We start from the raw sequence: 15,971 nt of genomic DNA, 5'->3' as shown, positions 1-15,971 counted from the left end.
TATTTCCTTTAGCCACTTGCGTGAGCCAATGCTAATTAAGTTGAAAACAAGATCGTGGGCTTCAATTCCAATGACAATAAAAATCATTCTTATACGTGTTTGTATAATAAATGTGTTATTTAGTTTTATAAGCTTTAGATCCTAAATTCGAAAAACTATTTTATTTTCTTTCACATCTTGCCAGTAATAGGGCTTGATAGTTAAATTTGTAAATGTAAAATGATAATTTCTTTTCATAACGATCTCTTAATATTTGAAAATGTGACATTTAAACTAATCTCACATTTTATATATATTTAGTTGTTTTCACAAGTTATGCTTGATAATTTCATAAAGGCAAATTGTTGCGTACCTCCTGAAAATTGACATTGTGATTGATAAAAACATTGGATTCTAATTTTAACAATTGAAAATTTGAATTTTGACCATGTAACAAATAACCATTTTGTCAATTTTTATGTTTATTTTTTAATTGTAGAAATGTTAACCGGCATATTTTCAACTATTAATAAAATTGTGTAACGTGTATTATAATTCATGTGATGTGATATATCATATATGCCAAAGAAATAAAAAAATAATAATAAGAAAAAAAGCTAAAAATTTTATTCTTAATATTTTTGTTATCAAATAAAAATGTAAAAGAAAATTGACACCAAAACTCAAATATTTAATTGTTAAAATTAAAAACACATATTCACATTGCAAAAACTCATATAAGTGTGGGCAATTTTCCTTTCGTAAATTTGTGACACAATTTTTTGTCTTGACCGATGACAATGAGAAAGGTTACTGAATGGTGAATACCAATATTTTCTCCATACAAAGCAATTGAGCAACAACTTATCTCTCTCTCTCTCTCTCTCTCTCTCTCTTATGAAGAGAAAGAAACTGCAATTTTTTTTTTTTAAACCCACGTCCGCCAGGTAGATTTTTCTCTGTCCTGGGCGGTGCCTTCTCCCTCCCTCCTCCCCTCCGCTTTGTGAGATGCTTTTATTGTTTGTTCTTATTCATTTTCCTTTTTTCCTTTGGTTTCCTACAAAAATGGCAGCATCTCTGTTGGTTTTGTTGTATGAACGGTCTCTATCCTACAGATCTAGCTGCCGCTCCACTCCACCGTCCGTTCTCCACTGGGAGCGAGCCCATGCGCCACTCAAGAAAAGTAGATATGAGTTTCTCCAACTCAGATCTAGTTCGCTTCGTCCACTGTCTCGCCACACATGCCCCACCATCGGCACCACCGGTTGCCCAGCTTCTCGACTCCATCATTCGCGTCGCCATCGAACCACCACGCACCGCACGCTCAAGCCAATCTCCTCCTTCCTCCGCTGCTCCATCTGCCGGTATTGCTGTTGTTGGATTTTCTTTTTGGTTTTCTGTTATTTTTTATATTTTTCTATTTTTGTTTCTATCGCTTGTGGGTTACAGCCTCCATGTGTTTTGTGGTTTTATCTTGTTGTGGAGATCTTTGTATCTGGAGTTGATTACTCACTGGCGATAGATTATGTTCTCATTTTTTTGCTATACATCCACCTCTTCAACCTCATCTTGGTGGTTGTTGTAGTTTTTACCTAGTAGAGGTTCAGATAAGGTTGAAGGGTATTTCGAGAGTCATGCTCTTGCTTGCGTCCCCTTCATTGAGGGTTCTAGTAAGGTTAAAGGGTTTTGCGAGGATCATATCCTTACCCTCCTCTAGTTTGGTGCCTATACCGCTTTTTGTGGCCATTCATTAGCTTATGCCAACGTTTAGAGGACCGAAACATTTATAATGATGTACTTAAAAAAAAAAAAAAATCCATTATGCTTTAATACATTTTTTCTCAAAAAACTTCGGTCTCGTTTGGTTTGCGGAATGGGTATTCCATTGGAAAAATGAATAGTTATTATCAGGAATAAAAGAGAGTGGAATTGAATGATTATTTATAATATTTAGTTTGGTAATAACTCATGTACTTTAATTGGAATCCAATCAAAATTACTAAAAAAATTCACACATTATATATATATATATATATATATATATATAAAATGGTTGGTGACTGACCACCCCCCATTGCTCTGGGGGTGATCACACCACTCCCGACGTCCTATGTGGCTAGCCGACCACCCGTCAGTCACCCACCAGGGGTGGTCGGCTAGCCAGGGTTAGGGTTCAAAAAAAATGAAAGAAAATAAAAAAATAAGAGTTTTTTTTTTGGAAATTGTAGTACATTGTCATTGAAATAGCTATTCCTTTCATTTTTTAGAGGAATTGATACTCCTCTTTATAAGGAAATAGTTATCCTAAAAAATAAACCCTTACCAAACAAAAGAATAATCCATTATAAGGGTCTATTTCGCAAACCAAACGAGGCGGAAGCTTACTCACTAATTTCTACACGATTTTCAACTTCTCTTTAAATTTAAAAGTTTATTTAACACTATGTTAATTTTTTTTTATTAAATCATGATAGAAAAAAAAATTTTATAAAATAAAAATAAAGAAAAAGTGAAAAAAAAACTCACGGGTCACGCCGTGGGTCTGGTGGCCATGATTTGTCTTTTATTATTATTATTATTATTTTAATTTAAGAGTATTATTCTTATTTTTTATAATTTTTTTTTATCGAATATAACGTTAGCCGTTTAAGCTAACTAAAAATTTAAATGATAAAAGGGTACACCGCACACGAAAGGGATAAAGATCATGAAAACTTGTTTAAAATTTAGGGGAGATTGAAAATTGCGGCAAAGTTGAGGGGTAAGGGAAGTATCCATCTTTCTTTTTTTGTTTTCGCCCCCCTTTTAAAGATTTCCCAGGGGCATAGCTGAGAAAACACCACCGAACAATCCCAGTTAACCGCCGACTCCACCGATTCCCTGAAACTTCTTTTCTCATTCACACAATCCCATCATTTCCTAGTAATGCAATTTTATTTTTGCTAAAAATGCGAGGCCACGATCGGATCAACGCGTGTCTCCCGGACGAGCTGGTTATGGAGATCTTCCGGCGGCTGGACGCCAAGCCGAGCCGCGACTCGTGCTCCCTCGTCTGCAAGCGTTGGCTCAGGCTCGAGCGAGTGAGCCGCTCCACCCTCCGCATCGGTGCCTCCGGAAGCCCTGAGCACTTCGTCAAGCTCATCACTCGCCGCTTCGTCAACGTTCGGACCGTCCTCGTCGACGAACGACTCTCTCTCCCCGCTCAGCTCGTAAGCCTAAAATCTCCAAAACTCAATCCCAATTTTGACTCGTTAGGCCACAAATTGTTCATAATCACAAGCAATTATTAACACTATGCAATTTTGGACAATTTGATCGTTGATCAATTGCAATCAAGATGCAGGAATTATTCGGATTTGCTGGCAAATTTGTTTCATTGTTTGTATTTTCCGTGGAAACAAAAGTGCCTTGTCACAAATTGTTCCTAATCACAAGCAATTATTAACACTATGCAATTTTGGACAATTTCATCGTTGATCAATTGCACTCAAGATACAGGAATTATTTGGATTTGCTGGCAAGTTTGTTTCTTTGTTTGTATTTTCCGTGGAAACAAAAAGTGCCTTTGGAGAAAGTAGAACTTGAGGATATGTGATCGTGTCAGTGGTCTTGTTCTTCAATTACGGCCGAAAAGAATTCGTTTTTAGTGTTTCTGTAAGGAAGAATTGCATTAGATCCTTTGATTAGAAGATAATGTTAAAGATATCATATCCTCATCCAATGAAGTTGAGTCAGCATCCAACTCTACTGCTCAGCCAGCTCCTTTGTCAGGAACTCAATCAGCAGTAGTTCAGTCACTTGATGACACTTCCTCTCAGTCTTTGAGTCACACTCTGTCTCAGCCTTTGAAGTCTCATCTGCATCCAGTTCAAACGTTATGATCATCAAGAATATAGATAGTCTTGTGAATGAATATGGTTTCATTAGTTATGTCTTATCTCTTTGCTTTTAGTTTGCTTCAGATGATGTATTAGTTATCTCTTATCTCTTTGCTTGTAGTTAGCTTCAAATGTATCGCTTCAGTTGTAGTTATTCTCTCCAGTTGTATCTCTTCAATTGTAGTTATCTTCAAGTACATATTGGCTTATAAATAGAAATCATGGCTAGCAGTAAAACTCATGCTGCCATATCCCAATTGTTTCTCTATTCGTACAGATAAGACGCTTTTTTATTTTTTCAATGCAGGGAAGAAGACCTAGCGTTGAATCTATACGTCCATTACCAAAGCTGCGTTATGCGAAGGCGAAAGGTGGGTCTGAAACCGGTGAGTTGGAGACATCATATATATCAGATGCTGGGTTGACTGTCCTTGGTGAAGGCTTTTCGAAACTTGAGAAATTGAGCTTGATTTGGTGTAATAATGTGTCAAGTATGGGTTTAGTATCCGTGGCTCAGAAGTGTCGGTTATTGAAGTCTTTGGATTTACAGGTAAATCTTGAGTTAATTGAACCCTAAACCATTGTTACTTGCTAATTTTTGGGTATTGGGTTATGTAATGTCTTGCCTAAACTTGTGATTGATGCGGGTTTAGTTCCACTGGGGATGATCTATCCAGAATAATTTCCGGCATCATACACTATGCATATAGTACGCATGTAAGGCTACAACCTCTTTTAAAGCCTATTTATGGTCACCATTGGCTCCTTAGCCTTAATTGTGCTTGGCATAAAATCTGCACACTATGGATTGTTATTTAGTTTCAAATTTATATGTCTGTGCAATACATTATCCTAAGCTTTACTCATTCACATTGTTTTTTCAGGGTTGTTATGTTGGAGACCCAGGTATAGCTGCTGTTGGACAGTGCTGTAAGCAGCTTGAAGATTTGAATTTGCGGTTTTGTGAAGGCTTGAGTGACACGGGAGTGGTTGAATTAGCCCTCGGTTGTGGAAAATCATTAAAATCTCTTGGTGTGGCAGCTTGTGCAAAAATAACGGACATCTCTTTGGAAGCAGTTGGGTTGCACTGCACATCTCTTGAGACCCTGTCACTGGATTTAGAGTACATAAGCAACAAAGGGCTGCTTGCTGTGGCCAAAGGATGTCCTCTTTTGAAAGTTCTGAAGTTACAATGTATTAATGTTACTGATGAGGCTTTGGCAGCTGTTGGCACTTGTTGTTTGTCACTGGAGATGCTGGCTGTATGCAGTTTGCAGAAATTTACTGACAAGTTAGTTACTCTTCAGCCTTTTGGAAATCTTCTACGATATTTACTTGTTGATTTCATCCATTTGGTAGTTTCCTTTTGGAATGAACACTCTTATCTGTGATCCTTATGAATGCACGATAAGCTTACTAGCGAACAGAGTTCTGCCAATTGTTTGCATTTTTTTGGGTGCCATATATCTAAATCATCTTAAGAATGTGAATTATGTTTTATATTTTTCATGGACACATTTATCTTTTTAAGTATTTTGGATAATTGATGAAGTTGAGTCGGTCTTTTTCATATCACTGATTCTGCTCCAGGTATTGTGCCAAGCCCTCTATGCCCAATTAGAATATGTTTGCTTATTTTTCTCTTATAAACCACATTTCAGGGGTCTAAGTGTTATCGGCAATGGTTGTAAGAAGTTAAAAAGTCTTACTCTTAGTGATTGCTATTTGCTGAGTGACAAGGGTTTGGAAGCAATTGCAACTGGCTGCAAGGAACTTACACATCTCGAAGTTAATGGGTGCCACAATATCGGAACTATGGGCCTGCAATCCATCGGAAAATCTTGCCGGTTTGTTTCTTTCCCAGCTTAATCTATATAATTTCTGGGCCTGTTTGGGAAACTTTTAAAAAACCGTTTTCACTTCTCAAATATCTGCTATTCAAATGGATTTTCAGATGTGGCCCTACCATTAACACACTTTTCAAAACAAACCACAAAACTCTTTTAAAAAACAAAGCACTTTTCACAAAATAGTTCTCAAAAGATAAAACACAAAACACTTTTCAAAAAATAACTAAACTTATGTACATTTTTTTGTTCCTAGTGTGATATCTTTGAAAAAATAATTTAAAAAATTAAAAAGGGGAGGAGGGGTGAAGGAAAGGAGAGGAGGGGTTCTATTTGTTCTTTATGAAGCCTAAGATTCTCTCCCGGAATGTGAGAAGGCTCAGTGAAAGGGATAAAAGGTTGATGCTTAGTAGTCTTCTTAGGGATTGGAAGGCAGATATAGTATGTTTACAAGATACTAAATTGGAGTTTGTTTCTAGGGTTGTGGTACGCAGTTTATGGGGTTGTCAACATGTGGATTGGTGTTATTTGGGGTTGAGAGGGGCTTCGGGAGGGATTTTATTAATGTGGGATAGGAGGGTGGTGAAAAAGATTGAGGATTGTGTGGGGATATTTTCAGTTGCGTGCTCTTTTAGAAGTGTCAATGTTAATTTTGAGAGGACTTTTGCGGGTGTTTATGACCCAAATGACGAGTGACAGGAAAGTACGTTGGGATGAATTAGTTGGGCTACTTAGCTGGTGAGAGTTGCTGTGGTGTATTGGGGGTGATATAATTTGCTACCCGAGTGAGGGATTAGGCGACACTCGATAGTCTTGAGCAATGCTGGGTTTTTCCGAATTCATCTTTGATGAGAGGGTCTCATGGACATTCCCCTTGTAGGTGGGAACTTCATGTGGTCCAATAATTGTGATTTTCCGACATGGAAAATAGATCTAACAAAATGAAAGCCTTGAAAATAGATCTAACAAAATGGAATGTAGAGGTTTTTACCAATGTTGGGAAGAAGAAAAACAATCTTTTGGATGAACTCTGTGAACTTGATAGTATTGCAGAAGGAAGATCTTTATCTGAAAGGTTGAGGAAGGAAGAAATTACTTAGGACGAAGATGTTTATTCTTCTTGAAGAAGTGAGCTGGAGGCAGACGTCAAGGGCTCTTTGGTTGAGAGAGGGCGCTTTGCACAGGTCCGAGGTGTACTCGACAGGGGTGGGTACCCAAGAGTTTCTAGTCATAAATATATATATATATATATATATATATATATATATATATATATATATATATATATATATATATATATATATATATATATATATATAAAATCTTTCATCAGGTGCCAAATTCGAACAAAAGAAACAACTCTATTGATTCCTTTGTTGGTAATGGGACCATGTCCTTAGATTCTACAGAAATTAGAGAGCATATTATGCAATTTTACAATCAGTTTTACTCAGAACAATTCAGTTGGGTACCAAAGTTGAATGGTCTCTCTTTCAATTCCATTGGTGTTGAGGAGGTTTCTTGGTTGGAAAGAGCTTTTAAAGAAAGTGAGGTTTTGGAGGTGGTGAGAACCCTGAATCGTGATAAGGCCCTGGGCCTTGATGGTTTTTCCATGGCCTTTTTTCCAGACTTGTTGGGAGGTCATTAAAGAGCATATCATAGATGTTTTCAAGTAGTTTTATCTTTGAGGAAGTTTGGAAACAGCCTCAATGCAACCTTTTTTTCCTTTTTCCCCAAGAAAGTCGGGGTTGTGGATATTAAGTATTTTCCTCCTACTAGTCTTATAGGTGGTGTTTATAAAATCATCTCTAAAGTCCTATCAAACAGGCTGAAAATGGTGTTGGAGAAGATTATTTTCAGGTTTCAGAATACGTTCATTAGGGAGAGGCAGATTTTAGATTAAGTTTTGATAGCTAATGAATATCTCGATAATCGTATTAGATCAAGGGAACCTGGTGTGCTCTCTAAATTGGACTTAGAGAAGGCCTACAATTATGTTAATTGAGAGCTCTTACTGTATTTGTTGAGGAGATGTGGCTTTAGGGAGACTTGGAGAGCTTGGATAGCATTGTATATCTATGGTGCGTTTCTCTATTCTTGTTAATGAATTCCCCTCGGATTTCTTTAGTAGTTCTTGTGGACTGAGACAAGGAACCCTTTATCTCCTCTATTGTTTGTTGTTGTCATGGAGACTTTGAGTAGGATGATGTCTGCCACAGTAGATAAAAGGGGATCTTATCAGGTTTTTCAGTGAGGTCGGGGAATAATAACGTGCTTCTAGTGCCTCATGTTTTGTTTGCGAATGATATCTTGATCTTTTGCAAGCAAGTCATGATCATCTTCGTCATCTACGTTATCTTTTCTTATGGTTTGAAACAGTTGTGATGTTGAAGATTAACTTACTGAAAATGGAGTTAGTCTCTGTTGATGATGTAGGAGGTTTGTCTTGTATCTTGAGTTGTAGGGTGACCTCTTTGCCAATGAAGTATTTGGGTCTTCCTTTGAGAGCTTTGTATAAGGCTAAATCAATATGGGGTGGTATTGTTGAAAATATAGAATGCTGATTGGTTGGTTGGAAGAGGCTTTATTTGTCTAAGGGTGGTAGGTTGAGTTTGATTAAAAGCACTCTCTCCAATCTGATTGCTTATTATTTGTCCCTTTTTCTCATCTTCGTAGGTGCTTCTAACCGGATTTAGAAAATTCAAAAGGATTTTTCGTAGGGTGGAGTTGGTGATGAGTTCAAATTCCATTTAGTCAGTTGGTCGAAGATTTGTTCTTCGATGTGCTATGATGGTCTGGGGGTTAGAAATCTAATTCTATTTAACCGAGCTCTCTTGGGGAAATAGTTATGGCATTGTGCTACGGAGAGGGAGGCTTTGTAGAGATAGGTGGTGGATACCAAATATGATAGCATGGGGGGAGGTTGGTGTTCCAAGGAGGTACTGGGGCCCTTTGGGGCGGGGTGGATTGAGAAACTTCAAATAGCCGTAGGTGTTGCTAACCGGATTGAGAAACTTCATAGAAATTTTTTGTGGGGTGGAATTGGTAATGAGTTCAAGTTCTCCATTTAATCAGTTGGTCGAAGATTTGTTCTCCGATGTGCTTTGGTGGTATGGCGGTTAGAAATCTAATTCATTTTAACCGAGTTCTCTTCGGAAAATGGTTACAACGTTATGCAACGGAAATGGAGACTTTGTGGAGATTGGTGGTGGAAACCAAATATGATAGCACAAGAGGAGGTTGGTGTTCCAAGTAGGAGGTAGTGGGGCCCTTTGAAGTGGGGGTGTGGAAATACATTAGAAGGGGGTGGAGAGTTTTCTTTAGATTTGTTAGATTTGAGGTGGGAGACTAGTTTAAGATCAAGTTCTGGCATGATTTGTGGTGTAGGGACCATCCTTTGAAGGTATCTTTTTCGAAATTGTTCAGTAATGCTTGCCGTAAAGAAGGCTTGGGTGGCTGATCATGTGCAGTTTTCTAATGGGAATCTTCAGAAAAAAAAAAAATCATTTACAAGACCAATGCATGATTGGGAGGTGGAGTTGGTCACTTCGTTATTTGATCTTTGTATTCTCTCAGGTTGAGATAAGGCGGCAAGGATAAAATTTGTTGGATCCCCTCCAAAAGGCGGATATTTGATGTAAGATCTTTTTATCATGCGCTTTGCACTCTCACTAGCTCTCCATTTCCTTAGAAGAGCATTTGAAATATAAGGCTCCTTTGAAAGTGGCGTTCTTTGTGTAGATGGCAACACTAGAGAAGATCTTTACTTTGGATAATTTGAGGAAGATGAACGTAATAGTGGTGTATTGGTGCTTTATGTGCAAGTTGAGTGGGAGAGCATAGATCATCTGCTTCTACACTATGAAGTAGAGAATTATGAGTTTCGATCTTCTGTCTTTTTGGTGTAGAGCGGGTCATGCCTAGAAGGGTGATGGAGTTGTTGGCTAGCTGGAGAGGTCAATTGGGAATCCCCTTAGTACACTGGGAGTATACAAAGGAAACACCTAATTAGAAAGAGAAAAGCGATTGAGAAAGTTAGCCAAAGTAAAAGATAAAGGGTGAACATAAGGTGTAGTCCAAAAGTACAAAGTAAGGTAGAACGAGGATAGAATCTCTTCCAAGGTACTTTCCAAATCCTCAAAGTTGTTATTGTTTCTTTCCCTCCATAAGCATCAAAAGAGACAAATAGGTGTCATTTTTCATACCGTAGTGCTCATTGGCCTTCCAGAGGACCATCAACAAGTAAGCAAGTCGATAACCCGTCTGGGCATAACTCAAGACATCTTGAAACGATCCACAAAGCAAAAGCCACATCGTAGTGGAGAAGAAGATGATCCACGGACTCCTCGGTCTTCTTACACATATAACATTTGTTTAGCACGATAACATGCCGCTTCCTAAGTTTGTCCAGGGTAAGGATCTTGTCAAGAGTCGTGGACCACACAAAAAAGGCTGCCCTTGAGGAAGCTTGAGTGCGTTAAACGCTTCTCTAGGGAAAGCGACTACTCCTAGAGCAAGCTAAGGAGTAAAAGAAGAACTTGACCTTGAACAAACCATTTTTGGAGGAGACCCACCACAACTTATCTTCACTGCCTCTGCTCACTTTGACCGAGTGCAATGCCTGAAAGAAAGAAACAAAATCATCCACCTCCCAATCGTGAGCCTCCCTAGTGAAGCTCACGTTCCACTGGTTGGAATCGCCCAAAAACTCCAAATTGTCCGCAATAGAGGTGTCCTTTACACGGGTAATACCAAATAAAGTTGGAAAGGCTATTTTAAGAGCCGTGTCCCCACACCACAAATCATGCCAAAAGATGATCTTGGAACCATCCCCCACAACAAATCTAGTGAATCTTGAGAAAGAATCCCAACCTTTTCTGATGTTTTTCAACACCCTCACCCCAAAGGCACCTATCGGCTTGAGAGAGCACCGCCTGCCCCTTAGGCTGTCGTATTTAGAATCCACCACAACTTTCCATCACGCATCTCTCTCAAACCCAAAACGCCATAGCCATTTGCCTAGCAGGGCGCGATTGAACGCGCGATTGAACGCCCTCAAATTTCTGATCCCCAGCCCTCCCTTAGAGATCGAAGAGCAGACCTTGTCCCAGCTAACCAAGTGATATTTAAATTCATCGCCTATCCCACCCCATAAAAGCTTCTCAATGCGATTGGCCACACGAGCAGAAATGAGGAAGAGAGACAAGAAGTACGTAGGAAGATTGTAGAGAGCAGATAGCCATTTGCCTAGCAGGGCGGGATTGAACGCCCTCAAATATCTGATCCCCAGCCCTCCCTTAGAGATCGGAGAGCAGACCTTGTCCCAGCTAACCAAGTGATATTTAAATTCATCGCCTATCCCACCCCATAAAAGCTTCTCAATGCGATTGGCCACACGAGCAGAAATGAGGAAGAGAGACAAGAAGTACGTAGGAAGATTGAAGAGAGTACTCTTTATACGGTAACCCTTCCACCATTGGACAAATACAACATTTTCCAATTGGCCAAGCGGCGCTCCATCTTAACCACGATACCATCTTATATAGACTTAGCCTTGTAACACGCCCCAAATGGCATACCAAGGTACTTCAGAGGCAGAGAGGAAGTCCCACAGCCCAAGATGACAGCCAACTCAGCAGCATTATTCACGTTGCCAACAGGGACGGAGAGGGATTTGGCTAGATTGACTTTTAAGCTAGAGACAGTTTTGAAACATAATAAGAGAACATGCATGTAGTGGAGGTGGCTAGGGTTAGCCTCACAGAAGACCAAGATTGCGAGACCCCTTTGTGCTTAATGTGGTGCATCTGGAGAGAGCGGAATACGATGAACTTTAAAGATTGCGAGATTTCGACGATAGAGCTAAAGACCGTTATGTTCAAATCTCTTTATGTTTGGATGGCTGCGTACAATAGTCCTCCTCTAGTTTTACAAAATTTTGGACTTGTATGCTTCTTTTTTTTTTTTTTTTTTTTTCCCCTAATTGGGGGTTTTTCTTGTATACTCCGTATGTACTCGGGTTGCCCTTCAACACTTTCTAATGAGACTAATTTACTTAGAAAAAAAAGTTATAATACAATATGTGTAAAAGTATAATCCTTTCTTCTCAGTTAAGGAGTTGGATGGATTCAGTCACATCTTTCCTTGCATTTTATAGTTGATTTCTGCTCACATTCTGCTTAATGATGTGTGTTTCTTGTGTTTTACATGGATCAGAGAAAATCACTTTATTATGGCTTGTGGCTAAATATGTTGAATATGTGCAGACAACTCACTGAGTTAGCACTGTTGTTCTGCCAGAAGATAGGTAACAATGCCCTTCTTGAAGTTGGAAGGGGCTGTAAGTTCTTGCAAGCTCTTCACTTGGTAGATTGCTCTAGTATAGGAGATGAAGGTATTTGTGGTATAGCTAGGGGCTGCCAAAAGTTGAAGAAACTTCACATTCGTCGGTGTTATGAGGTTCTCTCTCTCTCTCTCTCTCTTTCTCTCTCGCGTGCGCGTGCACTCACAAGAACACACATTTAATTCTTCTATTGCATCTTTTACCAAACAAATTTCTGGTTAATTTGCCAAATTTTCACTATTATGCAAATTGTTCCCTGCATTCATTTTACACTCAAATATTGGCCTTTTGTTCATGAAAGGTATGAACTATGAGTTTAGTCAGTCAATCTTGTGTGTAGGACAGTTCTGGATTACAAAAATATCTGTGACTGATGTCCCCTTTATTATCTAGGAAACTTATATCTACTGGTAGGGCCAAAATAATATTCTGTGTATTGCTGCTTTTAAATTTAGTGTGAACTTTGTGTCAACCTGTTTTTACACTATCTCTTGATTGAGTGTTTAGGATCACTTGTTTTGGCTTTCCACAAGTAAGAAATGTAATAAAGTAGGGAATAAGAGAATTATGACTATGAAGCTCAGATACTCCCCAAGCCTTGGAGTGTCAGCGTCCAACACGTATTGGACATGGATGTGGCTCGAACATGTTTGGATACATGTCATACACGTCCAATGATTAAATAAATATTTTGAATTTAGAATGGGGGGACACGGGAAGGGACATGGAAAGGCTTAAATAGAAAAAAAAGAAAGAACTCAAATCTCTAGTCAGGCTTAAATTTCTCTCTCTCTCTCTCTCTCTCTCTCTCTCTCTCTCTCTCTCTCTCTCTCTCTCTCTCTCTCTCTCTCTCTCATCTCAACAGCTGATAAGCAACATCTGTGACAACCCGATAGTGACTATTAGTTGCTGAAACCTCCATAGCAGCCAATTGGAGTTTGATAACAGCGCCAACATTCCTTTCCCACTTTTTCTGTCTCTTCTACTATCAATTGCTTCACTACTTTGCTTTATTGAGGCCCTAACTCGCTGTAATGGAAAACCTGTCTCTGTCACAAATCCTCCTCTCTCATTGGAAATTTATAGATTTTCAAGTACAGCCCAGCTCTGTCGAGAAACAACATTGTTTGAGTTAACTACATTAATGTGAGCTCGATTTGGTAAGCATAGATTTGGTGACTTTTGAGGAATAATTGACTGTACATCTTTTGTTGGCTGTACATCATTTGGAGATTTGCTGATCTGTGATGGGGAGGATCAGCTTGTGGGATATGGATTGGGTGTGGGAGGATAAGGCCTATCTGAGTTTTGATAGGAGTCTTTAGGTTTTGGATTGATTGGTAGTGTGGAATAAAGATCTGGGAATATCCAATTGGCCTATGATGGGAGGAAACATGGAGATGATGCGGCAAGCTCATGACACATGGGTTTGTGCATTTATTGAAATTTTGGATGTCAGTTTGATGCCTAACCCAAAGGTAAGTTAAATATTTCTCCCATTTTAGTAGGATACTTTTGTTTGTGACGCCAAAAAAGGAAAAAAGAAAAAGGGTACGGGGTTTGAATTATATATGTTTTCGGTGTTTGTTACTTAATTTTTAAACATATAACTAACATAAAATATCCTAAATATACAAGTTATGTTAGACTTTTATCCATTTTTAAGAAAGTGCCTTATATTTTTGTCAATTAATTGATTGCCGTATTCCCATTTCCCACCATATCTTATCCTAGTTTTTCAAGAACTGTCATATTGTGATATCCATATTGAATTGATTCCATATTCTGTGTCGACATTGGTGCTTCCTAGATTTTTAAATATGTTTTGCTTTGTCCTTCTTGTAGGAACTTATTATTATTATTATTATTTTTTAACTAAAAAATAAAAATTTCCTCAAATAAAATGTTTTAATTGATACAATAGTTACATTTTTGTTGGTAACATTTTTTTTTATAGTAATTACATCTTACAGCATAGACTCTTTTGGTTTTTGGCATGAATAGATTGGTAACAAGGGAATCGTTGCTATTGGTGAGCATTGTAAATCTCTCACAGATCTTAGCCTTCGGTTTTGTGATAGGTAAAGGACTCTTCACAGCTTTTTCTGTTCATATTTATTTGTTAGCTTTGAGAATCAGATGCTTTTCCCCTCTGTAATAGACGTTTTGCAGGTTGAAATTTTCATATCGATTATTATCATTATGTGGAACATAATAAATCCTACAAGACCTCTGACTGATTTTTTTTTTTTTTTTCAATCACTAGGGTTGGAGATGAGGCCCTTGTTGCCATTGGTCAGGGTTGCTCACTGCAGCATCTAAATGTCAGTGGCTGCCACCAAATTGGAGATGCTGGAATCATAGCAATTGCAAGAGGTTGCCCTCAACTCATTTTCCTAGACGTTAGTGTACTTCAGGTGTGCTCTCTCTCTCTCTCTCTCTTGTTAGTTTATGCTTCTCCGTCTGCATAAATTTGCATTAAACTTAAATCTATTCTTTAAATATAAATATAATTCTTGCTTTCTGTGAGAATGTCAGAAATTGAACTAATTGTCCCTAATTGCTGCAATTATACTGTTATATTGATGTGCACTATATCTAGTTGAAAGATGGATTGAAAACTTCGAATGATAGGTTGAAAACGCACCGTAATAAGATTGTATACACGGGGAAATTACAAAATTACTTGTTTTTTGAATAGGTCATTGCCCATGGTGCATTAAATAGAGAGATGAAATTTTCATCTACATATTGATGTACATGTAATAGAGGCCATTCTTAGTCCAATGAAAAAATCTTTCGCTGCCAAGCACAAGTGCACAGGCTCAGTCTTGAGATTGGCCACTTTATAAAATTTTTTGTTGATGCACATATAATACCTATCTGGATGACAGTAAAGTTCATTGCATTGTAGTATCATCCATCTTGTACATGTCTGATCCTCTCATTATGAACTGGTCAATTTGTGCTCAACAATCCCTTGTTGATACAATTTTTGCAATTTCCTCGTCAATCTATCATATTTGTCCGTCTCGGCAGAATTTGGGGGATATGGCAATGACCGAGTTAGGAGAAGGCTGTCCATTACTCAAAGAAATACTGCTGTCACACTGCCATCATATAACCGATGTTGGCATAACCCATCTTGTGAAAAACTGCACCCTGCTTGAATCCTGCCACGTGGATTATTGCCCTGGTATAACTGCAGCTGGAGTTGCTACAGTGGTTTCCAGTTGCCCCAACATAAAGAAGGTTCTCGTTGAGAAGGGGAAGGAGGTTAGCCAGCGAACCAAACGAAGAGCAGGCTCTGTCATCTCTTACCTCTGTATTGACCTTTAGATCCGACAATCAACATCCATATATATGCATATACCTGAGGGCTGAGCTTGTATATTTCCAATCCACGATCCGAAGGGCAAGACCGGATCTTGGCGGTTGGCGCCCTCAGAAATATAAGCAATTTCCTTGGTTCACTTTCGGTTTATCAGTTTTGTTGTTCCTTTTTTATAATAAAATGTTTTGTGATAAATGTTTTAGAGTTTAGAAAATTTATTCAGGTTTTATGATTAAATTATGTGCTCGCTGTAGCTTTGATGTATAGAAAACTCTTGCTGGGTTGAAATTGAAGTTTTGTTGCCCGAGTAATTCTACAAGTCATTTTTGTGTATTTCTTGTGTAACTCCAAGAATGATGTTGCATTTAAAATCACAATTTGATTAAAATTCAATAATGATCAATTACAAGTTCAATGGTAATTTTAAAAGTCACATCATTTTTTGAGGGACACAAAAGTGACTTCTAAGCTCTAGGCTCTAGCATTACTCTTTGCTACCCAAAATCGAAGCCTAGATTCCATTTTCCTTCTCCCAAATTGTACAGGTTCGGGCTTATTTTTGAACTTTGGCTTCGTTTGTTTCGATATAA

The 15,971-nt window shown here is 38.3% G+C and overlaps 1 protein-coding gene across 2 annotated transcripts; it reads left to right on the top strand.

Moving 5' to 3' along the window:
* The first annotated feature begins 2,711 nt into the window (after positions 1-2,711).
* Positions 2,712-15,700, top strand: LOC133881729 (F-box/LRR-repeat protein 4). Of its 2 annotated transcripts, XM_062320746.1 has the most exons (8): positions 2,714-3,188; positions 4,165-4,407; positions 4,742-5,148; positions 5,519-5,704; positions 11,971-12,163; positions 14,052-14,128; positions 14,314-14,464; positions 15,087-15,700. In XM_062320746.1, the coding sequence occupies exons 1-8, from the start codon at positions 2,928-2,930 to the stop codon at positions 15,384-15,386; spliced, it is 1,818 nt and encodes a 605-aa protein (XP_062176730.1). In that variant the 5' UTR covers positions 2,714-2,927; the 3' UTR covers positions 15,387-15,700. The 2 variants fall into 2 exon arrangements, with proteins under 2 accessions (XP_062176738.1, XP_062176730.1); XM_062320754.1 differs by lacking the exon at positions 5,519-5,704 and having other exon boundaries at positions 2,712-3,188.
* The last annotated feature ends 271 nt before the right edge of the window (positions 15,701-15,971 follow it).

This window comes from Alnus glutinosa, chromosome 1 (genome assembly GCF_958979055.1).
Source record: "Alnus glutinosa chromosome 1, dhAlnGlut1.1, whole genome shotgun sequence".
NCBI lineage: Eukaryota > Viridiplantae > Streptophyta > Magnoliopsida > Fagales > Betulaceae > Alnus > Alnus glutinosa.
Note: the sequence above shows the minus strand (reverse complement) of the source record. Positions and strands in the feature narration are given on the sequence as shown.

Excerpts from the sequence above, each read along its gene's own strand:
- LOC133881729 (XM_062320746.1), top strand. The coding sequence starts at position 2,928 with ATGCGAGGCCACGATCGGATCAACGCGTGTCTCCCGGACGAGCTGGTT. Across the intron at positions 3,189-4,164 it reads TCTCTCTCCCCGCTCAGCTC|GGAAGAAGACCTAGCGTTGA; the intron begins GTAAGCCTAAAA and ends TTTTCAATGCAG. Across the intron at positions 5,149-5,518 it reads TTGCAGAAATTTACTGACAA|GGGTCTAAGTGTTATCGGCA; the intron begins GTTAGTTACTCT and ends ACCACATTTCAG.